This window comes from Malania oleifera, chromosome 12 (assembly GCF_029873635.1).
Source record: "Malania oleifera isolate guangnan ecotype guangnan chromosome 12, ASM2987363v1, whole genome shotgun sequence".
Classification (NCBI taxonomy): domain Eukaryota; kingdom Viridiplantae; phylum Streptophyta; class Magnoliopsida; order Santalales; family Ximeniaceae; genus Malania; species Malania oleifera.
In genome coordinates, this window is record NC_080428.1 from 68,058,421 (window position 1) to 68,079,573 (window position 21,153).

The 21,153-nt window shown below is 35.4% G+C and overlaps 1 protein-coding gene across 2 annotated transcripts; it reads right to left on the minus strand.

Moving 5' to 3' along the window:
* Positions 1–333: 333 nt before the first annotated feature.
* On the minus strand, positions 334–19,261 carry LOC131145009 (uncharacterized). Of its 2 annotated transcripts, XM_058094030.1 has the most exons (10): positions 18,869–19,261; positions 6,341–6,432; positions 6,054–6,161; positions 5,209–5,288; positions 4,778–4,911; positions 3,836–3,885; positions 3,570–3,662; positions 2,930–3,021; positions 2,055–2,161; positions 334–743 (listed from the first exon to the last, which is right to left on the minus strand). In XM_058094030.1, exons 1-10 carry the CDS (start codon positions 19,142–19,144, stop codon positions 702–704), a joined length of 1,074 nt encoding a protein of 357 aa, XP_057950013.1. In that variant the 5' UTR covers positions 19,145–19,261; the 3' UTR covers positions 334–701. The 2 variants fall into 2 exon arrangements, with proteins under 2 accessions (XP_057950013.1, XP_057950014.1); XM_058094031.1 differs by lacking the exon at positions 18,869–19,261 and having other exon boundaries at positions 6,054–6,165; positions 6,341–6,434.
* Between the last annotated feature and the right edge of the window lie 1,892 nt (positions 19,262–21,153).

A 21,153-nucleotide genomic window follows, 5' to 3' on the forward strand; every position in this document is an offset into this window, starting at 1 on the left:
GACGACAACAACGACAACAACAAACAAACCTGAAAGTCACATGGGAGAGTTCATAGTCTAGACCATGGGGTGTTTAGCAGTATTGGGTCAATGGATTAAAACCACAAAGTGGCCATCGCTTGTTGGTAAAACAAAGAAAACAGCTTTTCCTTGAAAAAACTTATAACCACACAGCCAAACACATTTTTTAACACAACTATAAGTTTATAACATCTTAAAGCAACCAAACAAGTAACAAGAACAATACCCTAAAATTACCGTACTTGATTCTCATTCACAAGCATGATAAATTATACCTAGAAGTCAACTCTCTTAGGCTGCCATTTGGCGACATGGAAAATGTTGTTTTTTGCTAATTAAAGTGAGATTAGTTTTTTCTCCTTGAAATAAGCAATCAACGCTTCTACCAAAAACTTACCACCATTCTTTCTTTTAGCATGGTGGGAATACATATTTTTGGCCATATCCCAAGTAAAAAAGATATTGAAGATCAAAACTTCGAAGAACCATTAATCACAAAAAATTCTGCCACAAAATCCCCCACTGATAAGTCTCGATGACAAAAACCAGCTTTACACATTAAAGCCTCCATTACCACCCGTGACTAAAACTGGCTTAAAACTGGGCAACATCTATGCAGAACAGATTAAACAATCCCATTTGCCCAGAGCCCCCCACAGCCACAGAAAGAACTGTCTCCATCAGGATGCTTGTAACAACTCCTTGATGTCATATCCCTGGAGCTATACACAAAAAAATAAATAAATAAGAAGAGGAGGAGAAGAGCCTTCAGCATTTATTGCAAGAATTAAACTGCATGCATCATTATTTTGTGAACTTGCATAACTGCACTTTTGTATGAGAACTTGTCGTTGAAGACTCGATGGTCTAACAGCAAAAGAAAAGGAGTTTCCAGTGATTTGCCGAACCAAAAATGGGTTCACATATTGGTTTATTTTGAAGCATTTGGTAATCAAACACAAATGTGGTAAATTTGGCTGAACATCAAGAAATAGGCTTTCAGCAAGACCTTGCAAAACCTCCAATAAATTCCATGCGGCAGTATGGCTGATAAATATTTAGAACAATTCAATAATATGAACCAAATAATGTTCCTAGGCAAATGAAACAAAGGATTGAGCAATTGAACTTAGGTAGTGTTTGAAAGCATGAATTTCAAGATTTGGGTTTGTGTGGATTTAGAAGAAACGCAATGCAATTTTATATTGCATTTTGTGCAGATCAACACAAAGTCAAATCCAAGCATCAAAATTTATGCTCCCAGAAAGGGAAAAGGAAAGAAAATAAAGCAGAACACAATTTCTAGTAAGGAACAAGAGGCCATCAAATCAGCTATACAGAATGGTAAGAACATGTACCATGTTGCAAACAGGAAAAGAAGATATTTATCAAATTACAGGTTAAAAGTAACAAGAGTGCCTTTGATCAGGATATAAGAATTATCCAAACTCTTCCAAGAGGTCCAATGACTTTATTCTTAATGAGAAGCAATGCCCTATAAATTTTTTGCGGTTGAGGCTGTGCTTGAAAGTCTGAAATAGTCCGGGATAACCCATAGGATCAAAATTATGGCTTCATGGATTGTGCCGATTAAATTTGGGCACGTCCGATAAAGGATGAGATCTGATCAAGCCGTTAAATTTAAAATCCTACAAACTGTCTAAAAAATATTTAAAAGGACTCTTAACTTTGACTGCACTGATCAGAGACCTATTATGTCCAATGGAATCCAAATTCAATCAGCACGCACCATAGAAGATGAACTTTCAATCCAACAGTGAAGATCTATTCTTGCAGAACTGTGTGGATCTTACAAAAGCAATATAAATATAGTTTTACATTAAAATTTGAACCCTTCCCCCCCCCCCCCCCCCAAAAAAAAAAAAAGCAAATTATATATACACTAATCAGGTGCCACACAATGTGAGTATACAAAGAGTGAAAAAAGTCGTAGTCATATATATAACATAAAATGAAATGTCATAGGGTGCCAAAACAAGTGTGTTTAAATCCACCATAGATAAACAAATTACCTGAAGAAAAGTAAGAAGCAAGATTACTCCTGAGTTCCAGAAAGCATGTATTGTGATCGGGGTTAGAAGGTTTCGAGTTTGAGCATATGAAAATCCCAATGCAGTCCCTAGTGGATTGCAGAGTAACACTGTTAATTTCTTCAATGTATACACTAAAGCTTCACATTTCTTGTAAAGCCATAACACATTTCATCCATGAACATATAGTGCGAAAGAAAATATAACAATTGGGCTTTCTGTATCTTAGCTTTCACTTTATGCATTTCTTGTGCCTCTGAGAGTATACGCAAAATCATAAAATACCAATTTCATAGTTCTAAGTTGCAAAACAAACATAAAGAAGACCATAGTGTTGCTTGACAAAACAGAAAATTCAATGCTAATATATAGTGCTATTGAACACTTAAGATCTGATCTCAACTCTCAAGTCTTCAATAAAATAATCTGATTAAATATTTCAAGCCCCCTATTAACATTTTAAGTGTTAAGAGTGCATGCTTCCAAATGCACAAAGGAGAGAAACTACCAAATGTATTCAGTTTCCAGCACTAAATCAATCACTTAACAAAACCCATCCACTTTTAATTAGTCAAGTGGAATGCAGCATTAGCAAAAATATTAAAATATTACTGCATCAAGTTGTTGGCAATAATTGAAATTTTCCAAATGAGAGATGATTTGAATATCATTTTTTTTTTCTATTTTTTTGCTACTGCCCGAAATGAGCTTTTTTTTTCCCCTCTCACATGCATGCATGCCTGAAGAAGTTGCAAAACCTAAACATTTTTCAAAATTAAGTCCATAACACAGGGAGCATGGAATGTCAATTAAAAAATTGTTTTATAGGTCAATTTATTTGCAAGGTAGAAGAGTACCTAGCACGAAGAGCTGAGGAAATTCTCCAGGAGTGAGATGCGCAATGGAAAATATTGCAGCACTAATAACCACAGACACAGGGGTAGGCAACCTTCATAAACAGTTGAGAAAGCATTAGAAAATTGTTACAAAACAAAAGCATTCATAAACAGTGGGGAGACAACTAGAGTCAAAATCAGAAACCTTAACCAAAGTGGAACGCACATGCATGAAGAGAGAAGAATGAATGAAAACAGCGTGTGTGTATGTGTGTGTGTGTGTGTGTGTGTGTTCATGTGCGCATGAATGCTGAAACAATTCATTTCACCAATATTAATGCAAAGAAGAACAACAAAGAGTAATAAAATAAATGTTTCAGGTGTTTATTAACTACTCACAACCCAAAAAATGCCCAAATCAAAAGCAATTTGGAACTATCCAAAGGAGGAGGAGGAAAAGGAGAAGCCATACTCAATGCATGGAATTTAGGAAGCATAGTTCATGATTTTGGCAGTATCTGCCAAATAAAGTTTCAGAAACTCTAAGTAATGTGCTCAACATCACAGAATGTGTTCGAAGACAGAGTGCAATGGCCTAGACTTTACAAGCACAAATTCTAATTCTCAAAAATGCAACAAAGGAAATGTAAGGCAACCATACCACTTCGTCAAGGATACCATTAAAAACCCTCGAAACAGTGTCTCCTCTAGAAGTGGAGCAAGGATACCCGTGATGCCCACCAGGCAGGCAGTGCTACAATGCAAATTAAAAAATATTAGTTCATTTATTCAATCCTCTCCAGACCCATAAATGGCACATGTATAAACACTACACTTCGAGGTTCACAGAATAAATACCCTCAACCTGTATGAGCAATTTCAAAATCTAATGTGTTATATGTGAACAAGCCTTTTTCATTCAAATACCTGATAGTTGAAGATCCAATCAATGGAAGCAACCGAAGTAGAGCATCAGTCTGAAACCAAGGTAGACAAAGTAATGAAGTTATAAAGGATCCATTGTGCAGTATCAATTACATTAAAACTACAATGGAAGCTAAAACTAAAAGTCATGCAGAAAAGCACCAAATTCACCTTCTTCTTCTGGGTAACATTGAAAACTCAGACAATGTGTAGAAGGCCCATTAAAGAATATGATTTTCTCCAACTAGACAGTTATTAAGAATCTTAGCCAAATTCATTACACATTGCAGCTCCACTATATATAGGTGAAAGGAGTACATACAGAGGATTTATCACCATCCCTCCGGCTCAGACATAAGCCAATGCATAACTATTCTATCAGAGCTTATGGTACAAATGTGGAAGGAACTGTTAATTTACGGCTCATATTCAAAAGGATTTATCCACTTGAAGCCTATTACAAGTGGAAGGTTTTGCGCAGAAGACGAGGGGCCCAAAGGGCCCCTGCAGAACGGTATTGTTGTATGTTTGAGCTAGGGCATATGTAGTCATATTGTCTTATAAGGGCATTTTAGGGTTTTCACATGGGAGCTATATATACATATTTGTAGCCGAGGGTTGAAACCCTACAGCAGTTTCATTGATAAGACGGTGGAAATTGCACAAAGGTTCCATGGACATAGGCACACTACTGAACCACGAAAATCGTTGTGTTCTTGTTTTCTTTTGATTTCTCTTTTCGATTTGTTGGGTGCATGCATAACCTTATGGAGTATAAACAACAGGAACATTACTCCTTAACATGTAGTCTCATTATTTAGAGTGAGAAGTTCTTCATGTGATCACAGAAAACTTATTTAAAAATGTGTCCTTCATACAAAAAAAGAAAGTAGTCAATTAGAAAGCTATAGGTTGAGTTTCTAGCATTACAGTCAATTTCCTAACCTCTCTTTGTGGATTCTCACCACGAATCCATGACATGACAACTCCTGTTAAGGCAACAGCTATCACAGCACCTACAAGACCGATTCCGGCCCACAAAAGCCACCCTCTCCGCAAACTGAAAGGCTCCCTCAAATCTGGAACAGTTTCAATCTTTCAGATAGATTTAAAATAAATAAATAATTTGTACCACTGGATGCAAAATCCCGATATTAGCAAATGACAAGCTAAACATCTGCCAAGAATAAGCTGTAAAATTTATTATTGCAACCTGTAATAATATAGTTAATATATCAATTGTTTCCTAATCAAAATCTACAAGAAATGGACACAGAAAGCAACTCTTCATGGCAGTTTAGGACAACCACCAAAACATAAGAAAATAATTACATGCGAAGGTCAGACTAATAGGAAAAGTTTAACATGATGCATACCATAGCGGAAAAAGTCATCAGGTAGCGGTTCCTTGTTGATGAGACTATAAAGAACTGCCAGTACCGCAGCAGTCGTTATACTGCCAAACAATTGCTGAATAAATTCAGATGCATTTTGGGTTGTGAAAACCCATGTTATAAATTTAAGAAAAAAAGAAGACAAGATCTTGGGGGGAGAGAGAGAGAGAGAGAGAGCATTCATTATAACTTAAACGACAAAAAAATTCATTCAACAAAGTGGCTTTTAATTGACCTTATATGTAGAATTAAAGAAGCAAGATAAATCATTAGGTCTTTTGATTGTTTCCAAACACAGTAGTCTCACCTCAGCCCCAAAGGTCACTTTGCAAGGCAGTGCAATCTCCCTTTCGATGATCACAAAGTATGTGATCAATTTTAGGTAGAAATAAAATCAAAATTTGTTACAATCAACCACAAAAAATTAGGCATTCTGTCCAATTAGCATTTTGAAAGTGCTAACTGTATACAACAAAATTTTTAAGCATTATTCCCCAGAAGAGGCAGCAAAAATGCTTCCAGATATGCCAAATAAAATGGAGGCCACTGCCCAAGTATCATGTTGATTGTGGAATACCTTCTAGCCCATCTAATACAATTAATATCAGAATGAACAGGGAGTTTTCAGAACTTTATGTTTCATTTAGCCAATAATGAAAAAGAATAATTTTTTTTAGTGAAATTATTCATGAACAAAGGCTTGAAAATATAGTTCAGGTGTCAAATTGGCAGACCCAATTTAATAGTCTACCAACATCCCCTACAAGTAGAATTTAATATTACATAAGAAAATAAACAAATCAATAGGAGATTATGGTAAACCATACCCCTGATCCACAAACAGTATTTCTGCCTTCTCATCTAAGCTTAATGCCCCAAGTTCGAGTGCTAGGTATGGAATGATTGCCATCTGTATCACTCCTGTCAAAACAAAACTGCCTGGAAAAATTTTAGTGCGATCTATATGACAATATCAAAAGACAATTTATAAGCATGCTTAGAGCTGCCATTATTATAATTGGTGCCTGGAGTCCCCTTTGCAAATAATAACAGAACATATTTACAGTGAAAAACACCCAAGAAGAAAGAAAATTCTTAAGTATAGAGTAGACACCTCAGTCCACAAGCAACTGAGGTTAGGAAAACCTTTTGCCATTCCCAAGGCACATCCCATCGCTTGAGGATTGGCCAATCCAGTCCAGTTTTCTGGAAAGAAAAAAACAGTTACACATTAAATGAAATGAAAATTTTCACATATATCTAAAACTTTTTGCCCTAATATACACATACACTTACATGTGGCTTCTATGTGTGTCATGGTAATAAGGTTATTGTTAGTATATTTTAATATTATAAATTTATACAAGGAGTAAATGTATCTCGGAATAGGGCACATACCTTGGATTGAGAAATGTATCTACATTTAGATGAGTCTTTAATTCATGTATTTCATAAATCCATAAAACATTTAAGTGAGTGTACCTTGATTTTAGGTGTGTATCTACTTATTTTAGATGCCTATAAATAGACCCCTATAGTCTTGGCTTTAAACAACATAATTTCTACACACCGATCTCTTCACATCATTCTCATCATCATTTGAGTATAGAGAGTTTGATAACTTAAGAAAAATGTTCTTTTGCGGAACTTTGAACTCTTCTTTTTGTGCAGAATTTGGGAGAGTCATACGATTCAAATCGGGTCATTATACCTTGGGGGAAACAAGTCAAGTGGAATCCTGTTGCACTGATTCATGGGCTAAGCCAAAAAAAACGCAGAGGGCTTGAATCTTCTTAAAGAAAGTAAAATATCCGTGTCTTAACCTAATTGTGAATCTTTTTTTTTTTTTTTTGAGTTTAAGTTTTTTTTGTTGTTTAATTATTATTAAATTTCCTAACAATTTTAAGGAGAACTCAAAACATGGTGTCTATAGTCAAAAAACCCAATGAAAATGTTGAAGACCTCAACAAGCCTTTTCGATTTAAAGGAGCCCACTTCAAAAGATAGAAAGTGATCAAGCACCAAGAGATGGACTCAAACAAGGTAAGTTCAATTTCTTCTAAATGGTGGTAAATATGCACCAAGAGATGGACTCAAATGAGGTAAGTTCAAATTCTTCTGAACACAATACTTTACCTGATGGTCATTTTCCTAAAAACCTTCAATTAAAGTTTAAGAAGAATAATATGAAAATAATGGAAGACTCACATGTTATTATTAACCTCTGTATGGATGACTTGCTGATCTTTGATTCAAATTTGCATGTCATAATCAAACAAAAAAAAAAATATATGCTTAAAAGGTACTTTGAGATGAAAGACTTGAGTGAGGCTAATATTATTTTAGGTATAAAAATTACAAGATCATATGATGATATAGTCGCATTGCATTGAGAAAATTTTGAATGAATATCATTATGGTAAGTGTAAACATGTCTTTGCTCCTTTTGATTCAAGCAATCACTTATTTCCAATTGAGAGTGAAAATGAAGTGATTAATCAAAAGGAATATAGTAGGATTATCAGTATCCTTAGATATGCAACTGATTTAAATAGATCTGACATTTCACATGTAGTAGGAGTACTTAGTAGATTTTCTAGCAAGCTAGGTAGAGAACAATGGAATGCTTTTGAGCATATAATAAAATATTTAGTTGGTAGCTTTTAGAGGTTATATATGTCTATTAGTATTATTTTCATGAAGCACGTTAGTATGTTAATTAGTGAGAATTAGTAAGGGTATTATTGTCATTAGAATGTATATAATTTGTACTATAAATAGAGGGAGAAACCTATCTTCAAATTCATTTTAATTAAATCTAACATGGTATCAGAGTATGATCCTATCAAAACCCTATTTCCCTCGGTCATCGTCGGAAAACACCATTCCCGCTATTGTTCTTCCCAAATCCACCTCCATCCCATACTAAATCACAAAATCAACCATACACCCATAATCAGACCCCCCGCCCCCATGACCCACCCCACAAAACCCCATCGCCAGAGGGCACTCCACACGTCAACCAAATGCCAGCAAGGGCGACCCCATATGCCGGCACGTGAGTGAAGTCCTAGCCACCTTTTTCTTTTCTTTTTTTTCCTTCTACCATGCTCCAATTCCTTCTTTAGACTATATTATCAAGCTGTTAGGCCAGTTTTTTGCTCAAAAATTCAACCTTTTTCGACCATGCACTCGTGGTATTCCATTGATTTCTGTTCAGGATTTGTGAAGGCTTCCTAGTAAGTTTTTTGGAGCCGTGGCAGCGTTCGTATGTTCAGTTGTGAGGCTGTGGCAGTGCTATATCCGTCGGTGAGTTGTTCACCTCGTCCGTGGTTGCTTCGGTGCTTCACATGGTTTGTGATTGTTCCGGTTATTGATTGTTCTTCTTGTTTTTGGTGTGGTTGCTGATTTGCGAGTGCTGTGGCAGCACTATATCCATCGGTGAGTTGTTCACCTCGTCCATCATTGTGTCGGTGCTTCACATAGTTTATGATTGTCCCGATTAGTTTTGATTGTTCTTCTTGTTTTTGGTGGGATTGCTAATTTGCGAGTGTTGAGATGGAATCTATGAATCCCAAAAATTTGTTTCCTACATTGTTGCCACAAATAACGACTCGAAAGTTGGATGGAAGGAACTATGTTCAATGGTCTAAAGTTGTTTGGATTTATTTAGCAGAATTAGTGAAATTTGACCAATTGCTCAAATCTAATTCTTCTGATGAGAAGAGAAAAAATGTGCAGGTTCAGGAAGATGCCTTGATTGTTTCCCTTTTACGGAATTCGATGGAGCCACAGATTGCATGGATGTGTATGCATCTAGATATGTGCAAGGAGATTTAGGATTATGTCAAACTTCTATACTCCAATAACATTACACATATCTATGATTTATCCCAAGAGTACTTTCAATTAAAACAAGGATGTAGGAGCATTGCAGATTATTTTGGAGAGATGAAGCGTATTCATGAGGAGCTTAACGTTATGCAACCTATAACTGACAACGTTCGTGAGATGCAAAAGCAGAGGGAGCAGATGACAGTTCTTCATGTTCTAGAAGGCTTAAGACCTGAGTTTGAGGCAGTTCGGTTGCAGATACTCAGTAGTACCGAGCTACCATCATTTGCTAATGTTTATTCTCGTGTCCTTCAAGCTTCCTTTAGCACACATTCTCCTGCTCTTGCATCTGACTCTGAGAGGACAGTATTTGCTACACAAAGTGATTCTAGTTCTCTACCAAACAACTGCAAAAGTTATCAAGGTGGTTCGACTAGTCATAGTGGTAAAGATGAACAAGGCAGAGGTACTCCACACAAGTGCACTCATTGTGGACAGAATAATCATACTATTATCTTCACGTCAAACCTTCATATGTTGCCAATGCAGCCACCACTGACTTCACACCTTTGGGGGCAGCCAATGCAGCCACCAACAACTCCTCACCTTTGGGGTCGAGTGTGGGGGCCCAATGTACGTATTCCAAATTCCAACAGTATCAAGCGTCACAACAAGCTTCTCTTCCCATTGCATCTCTTGCCCAAACAGGTAATCACATAGTATGTCTGTCATCCAGTACTTCTCGTCATAGTCCTTGGGCCATAGGCTCCGCTGCCACTAATCATATCATAGGTATACCTAACTTTTTCTCCACTCTTCAATACCCTACCAATTTACCTTATGTTACTCGTGCTAATGGTTCAACTACTATAGTCAAGAGAATTGGGATTGTAAATCCCACTTCTACTATTTCTCTTCCTTTGGTTTTATATATTCCCAAATTTCCTTTCAGTCTTATGTTTGTTAGCAAAATTACTAAATCCATGAATTGTTCTATGACATTCTTCCCTAATTTTGTGGTTATTCAGGATTTGAAGACGAGGAAGACGATTGGCAGAGGGTGTGAAGCTAATGGACTCAATCATTTTGAGCCGCTATCTCCTTCTTTCGCCTGCACTACTACTGCCACACCTTTCCAAATTCATTGTCGCCTGGGTCATCCTTCATTGGAAAAGTTAAAATGTCTTGTTCTAGTTTGAATTATGTGTCTAGTCTCGATTAGGAGTCTTGCCAGTTGGGAAAGCACCATCGTGTTTCTTTTGCTTCTCAAGTCAATAAATAGGCTGCAAGCCCTTTTATGTAAGTTCATTCAGATGTCTGGGGTCCTAATAGGGTCGTGTCCAAGTTGGGCTTCCGGTACTTTGTAACCTTTATGGATGATTATTCAAGAATGACTTGGTTATATTTAATAAAAGATCGTTCTGAGTTATTTCATGTATTTTGTACCTTTTGTTCTAAAATAAAGACTCAATTTGGTTTGCCAATTCGAGTACCTCGAAGTGATAACGCTAAAGAGTTTTTTAGTGCACAAATTCACTATTTATATGACTCAATTTGGTATTGTTCATCAATCACCCTGCACGCACACTCCTCAACAAAATGGGGTTGCAAAGCGAAAAAATAGACATCTTCTTGAAATCACTCGCACTTTACTTTATCAAATGCATATATCTAAAGTGTTTTGGAGTGATGTTGTGCTTACTACTTGTTATCTGATCAACAGAATGTCATCCTTTGTTCTTAGTGGTAAAATTCCCTACTCCATTCTCTTTCCTAATTCACCTTTATTTTCTCTTCCTCCTTGTATATTTGAGTTTGTGTCCTTTGTTCATTAACTAACTCTTAGGGTGGATAAGTTGGATCCTCGTGCAATAAAATGTGCCTTTCCAGGCTACTCATATACTCAAAACGGATCGTTTTTATACTTTTGTGCTAAATCGCTTCTTTGTTTCTACCAATTTTACCTTCTTTGAGTCAACACCTTACTACACCCAGTCACTTAGCACTTCTGAATTCAATAAGTCTCTTCCTTTGCCTAATCTTCTAGATTCTACATTGTTGTCCTTGCCCAACCAACCATCTAAGTCTCCATTTAGTTCGAGTCCTTCTCATCGCCTTGATCATCCTAATTTATAGGTGTATTCACAACGGTGGCTCCAAGGAAGAGAGTCCACTCTAGCTTCTACTATCACACCTTTGGTTTGCTCATCTAATGATCATACTTCCCATGATATTGATCCTCCTATTGCTGTTCAGAAAGGTAAAGGCACATGAACTCAACACCCCATTTTCAACTATGTTTCTTATAACTCCTTATCACCCTCCTATTATTGTTTTGTCACTGCTCTATCCTACTAACCTTCCTAATTCTTTTTCCGAAGCCTTAGCCCATTCAGAGTGGAGGGATTTTATGGTTGAAAAGATGAATGCTTTGCATGACAATGGTACTTGGGACTTGGTAACTCTTTCTCCTAACAATTCTGTGGTTGGTTGTCGTTGGGTTTACACTATGAAAGTCAACCTTGATGATTTTTTGGCTCATCTAAAGGCCTTCTTGTTGCTAAGGGATACACTCATATGTATGGTCTAGATTATCTTGATACTTTTTTCTCCAATTGCCAAACTTACATCAGTACGTATGTTCATCTCCTTGGCTACTACTTGTCACTGGCCTTTGCATCAGTTAGATGTGAAAAATGTCTTCTTGCATGGTGACCTTGAGGAGGAGGTGTATATGGAGCAACCACCTGGGTTTGTTACTCAGGGGGAGTTAGGCTTAGTGTGTCGGCTCAAGAAGGCTTTATATGGTTTAAAACAATCTCCCTAAGCATGGTTTGGCCGTTTCAGTGCTATAGTACTTGAGTTTGGCCTTCGACGGTGTACTGTGAATCATTACTTGTTTTATCGTCATACTTCATTGGGTAGGATCCTTCTTGTTGTTTATGTGGATGATATTGTTATTACAGGCGATGATGATAAAGGAATTCAAAATCTCAAACTTTCTCTACAAATTAAGTTTCAGATCAAAGATTTGGCACCGTTGAAATACTTTTTCAGTATACAAGTATCTAGATCTTGTATCGGAACTGCTGTGTCACAGAGGAAGTATGTCCTTGATCTGTTGGATGAAACAAGCTTGTTGGGATCTAAACTGGTTGATACACCCAATGGATCCTAATGGCAAGTTAATGTCGAATATGAGTGATTTGATACCTAATCCTGGACAATTCCGGAGACTTGTTAGAAAGTTGAAATATCTCATAGTCACTCGACTGGATATATCTTTTGCAACAAGTGTTGTAAGTCAATTTCTAGATTCTTCGAGAACAAGTCATTGGGACGCAATAATTTACATCTTGAGATATCTCAAAGGTGCACCTGGGAGAGGTATTTTATATTGTGATCAGGGTCACACTTATATCCATGAATATACAGATGCCGATTGAGCTAGATCGCCTTTTGATCGAAGATCCACCACTAGGTACTGTATCTTGGTTGGTGGTAATTTGGTTTCTTGGAAATGTAAGAAACAAATTGTGGTGGCAAGATCAAGTGTTGAATCAGAATATAAAGTTATGGCTCAAGCTACCTGTGAACTTGTCTGGTTGAAGAGCATGTTGGAAGAATTGAGTTTTTCACATTCTCAGCCTATGAAGTTGATGTGTGATAATCAAGTTGCTCTTCATATTGCCTCCAACCTGGTCTTTCAGGAGCATACGAAGCACATTGAAGTTGATTGCCACTTTTTTCGAGAGAAACTTGTGCAGAAGCTCATTATAACCGCTTATGTGAAGCCGGACATGCAGCTTGCTGATTTGAAACCAAAGCATTGGGGGTGCTCGTGTTAAATTCATTGTAACAAGCTAGGAGCTTGAGGGGGAGTGTTAGAGGTTATATATGTCTTTTAGTATTATTACTATTAAATGTGTTAGTACGTTAATTAGTGAGAGTTAGTAAGGGTATTATTGTCATTAGAATGTATATAATTTGTATTATAAATAGGGGGAGAGACCTATCTTCAAGTTAGGTCATTCATTCTAATCAAATCCAACAGTACAAAAAGTTATGGCTTGTTTTCTACTAAGTATCTTGTAGTATCTGAAGGTTTTTGTGATGCCGATTTGAATAATTTGTCAGGTGATTTCACTGGTCATATTTTTACTTTAGGCAGTGGTATTGTTTGTTGGAAATCCAGGAAAAAAACACAAACACACACACACAAACAAACAAACAATAATTGCTAACTCAACTATGGAAATTAAGCTAATTGCTTTAGCATCAACTAGCAAGTTGGTCGAGAGATAAGTTATATGAAATTCCATTTTGGGAAAAGTAAATACCACCTATCCTAATTAATTGTGATAGCATTACTGCAATTGGTAGAATAAATAAATCTAGACCCGTAAAAAAGAACCACAATACTGTAAGATCATATTTAAATAGTGGCATCATTAATGTGAATTATATAAGATCCATTGAGAATCTTGCAAATCCATAAGATCTTAGCAAGAGAAAGGGACTAGAATACATCAAGAAGGATGGGGTTAAAGCCCATAAAATTATGAACCACATATGAGGATACCCAACCCAAGGACAGGAGATCCTATAATTGGGTTCAATGGGAAGAACAAATCATATGGTGATCGTGAGAGATGCACTATAATCTTAAACTCATCCCTATGGTGTAAGTGCATTTATCTTGTAATGGAGGAGGTTGAGTTTTTAAAACTCTTAATGATAATTTGTATCTCTTATGAGTAGGATATTAGAGTTATAGGAACACCCTTGATAGATTTCAACTATGTGACCATAAGAGTGGAGTCGCTCTCTATGAGAATTAGACTTATTCTCAAATATGCTCATGAAACCAGGATTAGCACAAGGTCTAAACGTGCTGACTGTTAGAAGTTCATGTCAACATCTGGATCATTATGTGTGAGCAGGAATACTTTATTTTCCTTAAGCAGTCATAGTCCGAGTGTGAGACCACTACTTACTCTGGAGTAAAAATTATTAATCACTAAATGAAGGTTCAATGGATGTGGGTCTTGGATCAACGATAAGGTTGCTCCTTTGTGACCAATTGGTCATGAGTTCAAGTCCGAGGAAACAATCTCTCTGCATAAAACTAGGGGTCAACCTGCATACATAGTGACGACCCTCCTTTACCCTCGCAAAGCAGGTAGCCTTATGACCCAGAGATGCCCTTTAAGTGAAGATTCAGTGCAAAGCACATCTTCATTATGCATAATTATCTCTCTTTGGTTGTTAAACTCTCTACATGCATGTTACATTCATAATATTAAAATGAGGAGAGAATTGTTAGTGTGTTTTAATATTTTAATATTTTTAATTTATATATGGAGTAAATGTATCTTGGGATAGTGTATGTACCTTGGATTCAGAAATGTATGTACATTTAGATTAACCTTTAATTCATGTATTTCATAAATCCATAAAACTTTATGAGTATACTTTGATTTCAGGTGTGTATCTATATATTTTAAATAACTCCGCATCTGATGCACTTAATGTCTTAATTTTTTCACACACAGTCGGTCCAAAACCCGGGTAAAAGATGAGGGTCGTGTTAGGTAGCTAACAACCAGCATAATATTTGTCAGATATGATATAAATCCTACAAGCGACGCGTTACACTTGTACTACCCGAGTGTAGTGAAAAGTGGGCTAGGTCGTCGCTCCGAAGCGACACGCCGTGTCGGTGCTCAAGTACGGTGTCAAATATGTGAGGGTTCCTACATCATTCTAGATTGGGCAAATAAAGAAGTTAGTTCAGGAAACTAGAATTAGATTAGCAACTTTTAATATAAAGACACTTACGGGTAAAAGCATGGAAATTGTGGATACAATGATTAGAAGAAAAATTAATATAATTTGCCTTCAAGAAACTAAGTGGGCGGGGGAGAAAGCTAGAGAAATTGATAAAGCATGATTTAAACTTTGGCACATTGGAAAATAAAAACATAAGAATGGAGTAGGAATTATTGTGGACAAAAACTTAAAAGATAATGTTGTTGGTGTACATGGAGTAAGGGATAGAATTATAAAAATCAAGATGGTATTAGGCCAAGAGATAATAAATATCATTAATGTTTATGCTCCTTAAGTAGGCTTAGCAGAAAATCTTAAGAGACAATTTTGGGAAGATATGGATAGGGGCTGAGAAAATATTCATAAGAAGATATCTGAATGCACGTTGAAATGGATAATAAAGGTCATGAGAAGATACATAGAGGATATAGATATGGAGACAAAATGAGCCTAGGGATATGATCTTAGATTTTGCTATGTCATATGATTTTATTACAATGAGTACTTGCTTTAAGAAGAGAGAATACTTAATAACCTTTAAAAGTGACAAAATAGAAGTCAAATAGATTTTTTTTTAACTAGGAGAGTAGATCGCTTATCATGCAAGGATTGTAAAGTTATTCCAGGTGAAAGTCTAACCACACAACATAGAGTCTTAGTGTTAGAAATATGTATTAAAAAATGGGGAAAAAAAAAAAGGATAAAATAAATCAGTGTAAGAGAACTTGGTGGTGGAACCTAAAGAGAGAAAATATAATAAAATTTAAAATTAAAATGATCAAAGATGGGGATTGGACTATAGAGGATGGGATAGATACATTTGGAGTAGATTAACTAACTCTATTAAAAAAATAGCAAAAGAGATTTTAAGTGAATCAAGAGGAAGATTCTCAATTAGCAAAGAAAGCTGGTGGTGGGATAAAGATGTTCAAAAAGTCGTAAAAATAAAAAGAATTTGGTATAAAACGTAGCAAAAATGTAGAAACATGAATAACTTTGAAAAGTATAAAGAGGCGAGAAAAGAAGCAAAAAAGACCATTAGTGAAGCTAAACACAGATCATTTAATAGTTTGTATGATAGATTAGATACAAAAGAAAGGGAAAGAGATATATTTAAACTTTCTAAAGCTAAAGAAAGGAAGAGTAAGGACTTAGGAAATGTAAAACGTGTAAAAAGTGAGGATGATATTGTTTTGGTTAAGGACGAAGACATAAAAAACAGGCGGCGAAATTACTTTAGTAAGTTGTTTAATGAAAACCAAATAGAAGGCTTAAACTTTGAATTGAAAAATGAGGACAAGATTAAAAACATGAGATTTATTCGCAAAATTGGAGTTAACGAAGTTAAGTTTGCACCAAAAAAGATGAAAAATGGAAAAGCTATAGAACCGGATAACATCCCAATTGAAGTTTGGAAATGCTTAGTTGATAAAGAAATTATATGATTAACTAATTTAGTTATCACAATTATAAAAACTAAGAAAATGTTAGATGAATGGAGGAAAAACACTTTAATACCTATATACAAAAATAAAGGAGATATTTAAAATTATAATAACTATCGTGGAATTAAACTTATGAGTCATGCGATGAAATTGTGGGAAAGGGTAGTTGAACAAAGATTAAGGCTACAAACGAAGGTTTCAGAAAATCAATTTGATTTTATGCTTGAAATATCTACCACAGAAGCTATATATCTTTTAAGAAAATTAATGGAAAAGTTTACGGAAAAGAAGAGGGGCTTGCATATGGTATTTATTGACTTAGAGAAAACACATGATAGGATACCTAGGGAAGTTCTATGGTGGGTTTTAGAAAAATAGGTGTATGTAGTAGGTATATTGTATACAATGAAATAATGACTAGTGTAAGAACTATAGATGAAAAAACTAGAGAATTTTCAATCACTATAGGTGAACATCAAGGATCTGCTTTGAGCCCTTATCTTTTTGCTTTAGCGATGAACCAAATGACTAAGAGCATTCAAAATGAGGTTCCATGGTGTATGTTATTTGTAGATGATATTGTATTGATTGATGAAACTAGGGCAGAGTAGAGGCTAAGTTAGAATTATGGGGAGAAGCTTTGGAATCTAAAGACTTTAGGATAAGTAGAAATAAGACAAAATATGTGAAATGTAATTTCAGTAATGGTAGGAAGAATATTGGAGACAAAGTTAAACTTGGTGATGAAGAAATAAATAAAACTTGTAGATTTCAATACCTTAGATCTATTATGCAGGCCGAAGGAGAAATTGAAATGATGTAATACATAGAGTTAAAGCAGGTTGGGTAAAATGAAGAAGTGCTTCAGGTGTACTTTGTGATCATAGAATACCCTTAAAATTAAAAGGGAAGTTTTATAGGACAGCTATAAAACCAGTTATACTATATGGATCAGAATGTTGAGCAATGAAGAAATAGAATATCCAAAAATTAAAAGTTGTTGAGATGAGAATGATTAAATGGATGAGTGGTATAACGCCGAAAGATAAATTAAGAAAAGAACATATTCGTGGTAAGTTAGGTGCAGCTACTATACAAGATAAGATAAGGGAATGACAACTCAGATGGTTTGGGCACTTGCAACGTACGTCACATAGTGCGCCAATGAGGAAGAGTGAGTTAGTTATTGTGGGGACGATAAAAGGGGTACGGGTAGACCTAAAATAACTTGAAATGAGATAGTGAGTAAGGATTAATAGCCTTGAATTTGTCAAAAGAAATGGTTCATGATCGCATAAATTGGCAGAAAATGATTCATATAGTCGACCCCACCTAGTGGGACTTAAGGCTTGATTTTATTTTTGTTGTTGTTGTTGTATCTATATATTTTAAATACATCCTACTTATTAACTATATGGATAGTGAAAAGTCTTTGTGTGCCTACAAATAGACCCTTATAGTCTTGGCTCTACACAATATAATTTCTACGCATCAACCTCTGTTGAGCTATGGCTCATATTTAAAGGGCTATCCACTTGAAGGTTGTCACAAACAGGAGGGCAGGCCCCTGAGCCCTTCATGTGTGAGACCTCCCTGTCTACTTAAACTAAGTTAAGTATGGGTGCATTCGGGGGGTGCGGGGGGTCGAAACCACCCTGTGCTATTCTACAATACTTTCGAATCAAGGTGCAATGTAATTTTATTATCATATGAGGGCATTTTGGGGTTTTCAAATGGGGGCTATATATATATATTGTAGCTAACAGTTGAAACTCTAAGGCAGTTTTGGTTTGATAGAAAAAATTGCACAGGAACTTTGTGAACGTAGGCATATTGTCGAATCACGTAAATTCATGCTCTTCTTCTCCTTTTTGATTTTCTCTATTTTCATATTTGTTGTATGTGCATGTGTATAACCCTAGGGAGTAATTTCACAACCTCTTCATCATCATTCGAGTGTATAGAGTTTGATAGCTTTAAAAAGGTGTTCTTTTGTGGAACTTTGGACTCTTCCATTTGTGTAAAATTAGAGAGAATCATATAATTCAAAACGAACTATTGTATCTTGGGGGAGACGAGTCAAATAGAGTTCTACACCAATTCATGGGTTAAGCTGAAAAATTGTAGAGACTTGAATCTCCTTAAAGAAAGTGAAATATTTGTGCCTCAACCTAATTGTAAATCATATTTGTATTTGTTTTGAATTTATTTTTTTATTTTTTTTGTGTGTTATATTTGTATTGAATTTCTTAACAGTTATAAAGGCCACAATATAGAAAAATCGGCACCATTCACCCATGCTAATATCTAATTGGAATGATTGAACTAAGATTTTCAAAATTTTCTTAAATTTTTTCTCGTAACCCAAACATGAAAGCCACTTGAAGCTCAAAAATTATACCTCTGTGGGAAAAATTGCCGTCACATTTATCTAATTGGAACGAGTGAACTAACATGTTGAAAAACTAAACTTTCTTAGATTTTTCTCAAGACCCAAACAGAATAGTGACCTGAAGCTTAAAAAATTATACCTCTGTAGGAAAACTGCCACCAGATTTATTTCGAGGATTGCAAAAGCAAACAGAACAGAGCCGTCTCTGAATTGCATGATTAACCCTTGCGCTGGGAATCCTAAGAACTGGGTCCGATTGGGGCGGTGAGAGCCGTGGCGAAAAGCCGAAGTTGGAATTGATAAGGAGAGGATGCGTAGGTCTGGTAGATAGGGTTTTGGAAGACCAAAGCTTCGGTGAATCTGAGACAGCGAAGAGAAAAGTGCGAGAAACAGATGCAAGTGTCGTCGGCGACATTGTTGAACTGAATTTGAATCAGTGGACAGAAACGAGGTCCCGCTTTGCTGAGACAAGAGTACAGGGGATAAGGCGGGAGCTGGGCGGTAGTCGGAGGAAAGTCGTTTTTTCAAAGTTGGAGATGAAAGTAAATCGTGTTTACAATAAACACTTTCTGTTGTACGCTCCAAAACAAACTGGAGGTGCATTGGTAATTTCAAAATACCATACTTTTTTTCTTGAGTTCCGGATAAGCGGCTTGAGAATTTGATTTGGTAAATAACTCATTTATTATTTATATGAGTAAGTTTAAAGTCAAATTTTTAGGCTCGATTTGTAAACAAGTTGAGTATGAGCATAATTAGGTTTGGCTCGCTCGTAAGCAGTTTGATAACTAAATCGAATGAGTTTGTTCATTAGACTCGTTAAGAAACTTAGTAATGAGTTTGTTAATAGACTTGTTATGTTGGCTCAATCTTAGAGTCCAATACTTATCTAATTGTCCAAGGATAAAGACACAAATTCTAATTCAAACAAAAAAGATGAATGAAATTGTTATTAATAAATTATTTAAAAAATTTTAGCTCAAGTATGAGCCTAAACCTAAGTCTGAGCCCAAACCCGAGCTTGCAAATGAGTCAAGCCTAAACCAATATTTTAATCTTGAGTCGAACTCAATCCCAACTTTCTGGGCTCGAACTAAACCGAGTCTGAACCTGAGCTGAGCTCTAGCTCCTACAAAGTTAAACCTGAACATGTTGAAACTAAAATTGTGTTTAAGAACATTCATTATAAGTTTTAAATTTATATTTAAATTTAGAGAATTAAATATAATTTATATATATTACATATTTAAATTTATTATTCAAATCTAACTTCTTAAATAATTGCACTGTATTTAGAAACATAAAATCCATAACTTGAATTTAATTTTTATGAATTTGTATATAACATATTATTGAATTATACTAAATTCTTTTAAAATTTACACAAATTAAATTTTAAGTTTTAAAATCTATATTCTCAAATATTATCTAAGTCAATTGATTTTTAATTAATTGTTAAGTTCACAAAAAATACTCAGTACACTTCTATTTCCTTCCTCTCTCTTGCTTCCTTGTCCTTCTTATATATTGAGATGAATAAAACAAATTAATGTTAACTTTTTTCAAATAGAAAACAAACCATAGTTTAGAAAATACTTCTATAGTATTTTTCCTATAAAAAATTTTTTTTTTTTTATATAGAAACTTCAACCACCAACGAGTCCTTCGGACCCCCTGATGCGGTACCAAACCTACGGATCAGCGTCTTCTACCTCCAGATCTCACTTATCAGGATAAAGTCCGAATGTGGACACGGCTTCTATGCATCAGTTGGACGTTCGGCCAACTCAATTCCCGGGACACATCTTCATTACTATCCACGGTCCCCGCTGGCTCACAGAGCAAACTCTCACCATCCACGGTCTCCGCTGGCTCACAGAATAAACTCTCACCATCCACAGGTACCGCTAGTTCCGTAAGTGTATTTACCTAGAATTGAACCCTCGATGCTCCTTACTTACTGATGCCTTTCCACCGTGTCATGCCGTGGGGGGGGCAAAAAAAAAATGATACAATCTTATATTCATTCAAAGATACAAAAATTCAAATTCAACAAAAAAATTTATACTCTCAAATATAGTTTACATATTTATTTAATATAGCGACATCTGTTACATGTAGAAACTTTAGTCTCCCAAATATAAAGAAATAAGTTTTGATGTTTTGAATAAAAATTGTGTAGGCTTCTATTTTGGTCATTTAAAACTTTTTCGTTCAAGAGAAATTAGAGTATGTAATTCTTAGTACTGCTTTTATATTTTCAAAAAACTTAATCACGTCTAGTTTAGATGCAAATGATTACAAGATGTTTTTTCTTTTTATATAAGCAATAAAATATTAAGAGATATTTTTGTTCAAAATTCAAGAAATTTTAAATGTAATCAAATTTTGAGATTGTTTTAAGTATTCTTATATTTATTATTT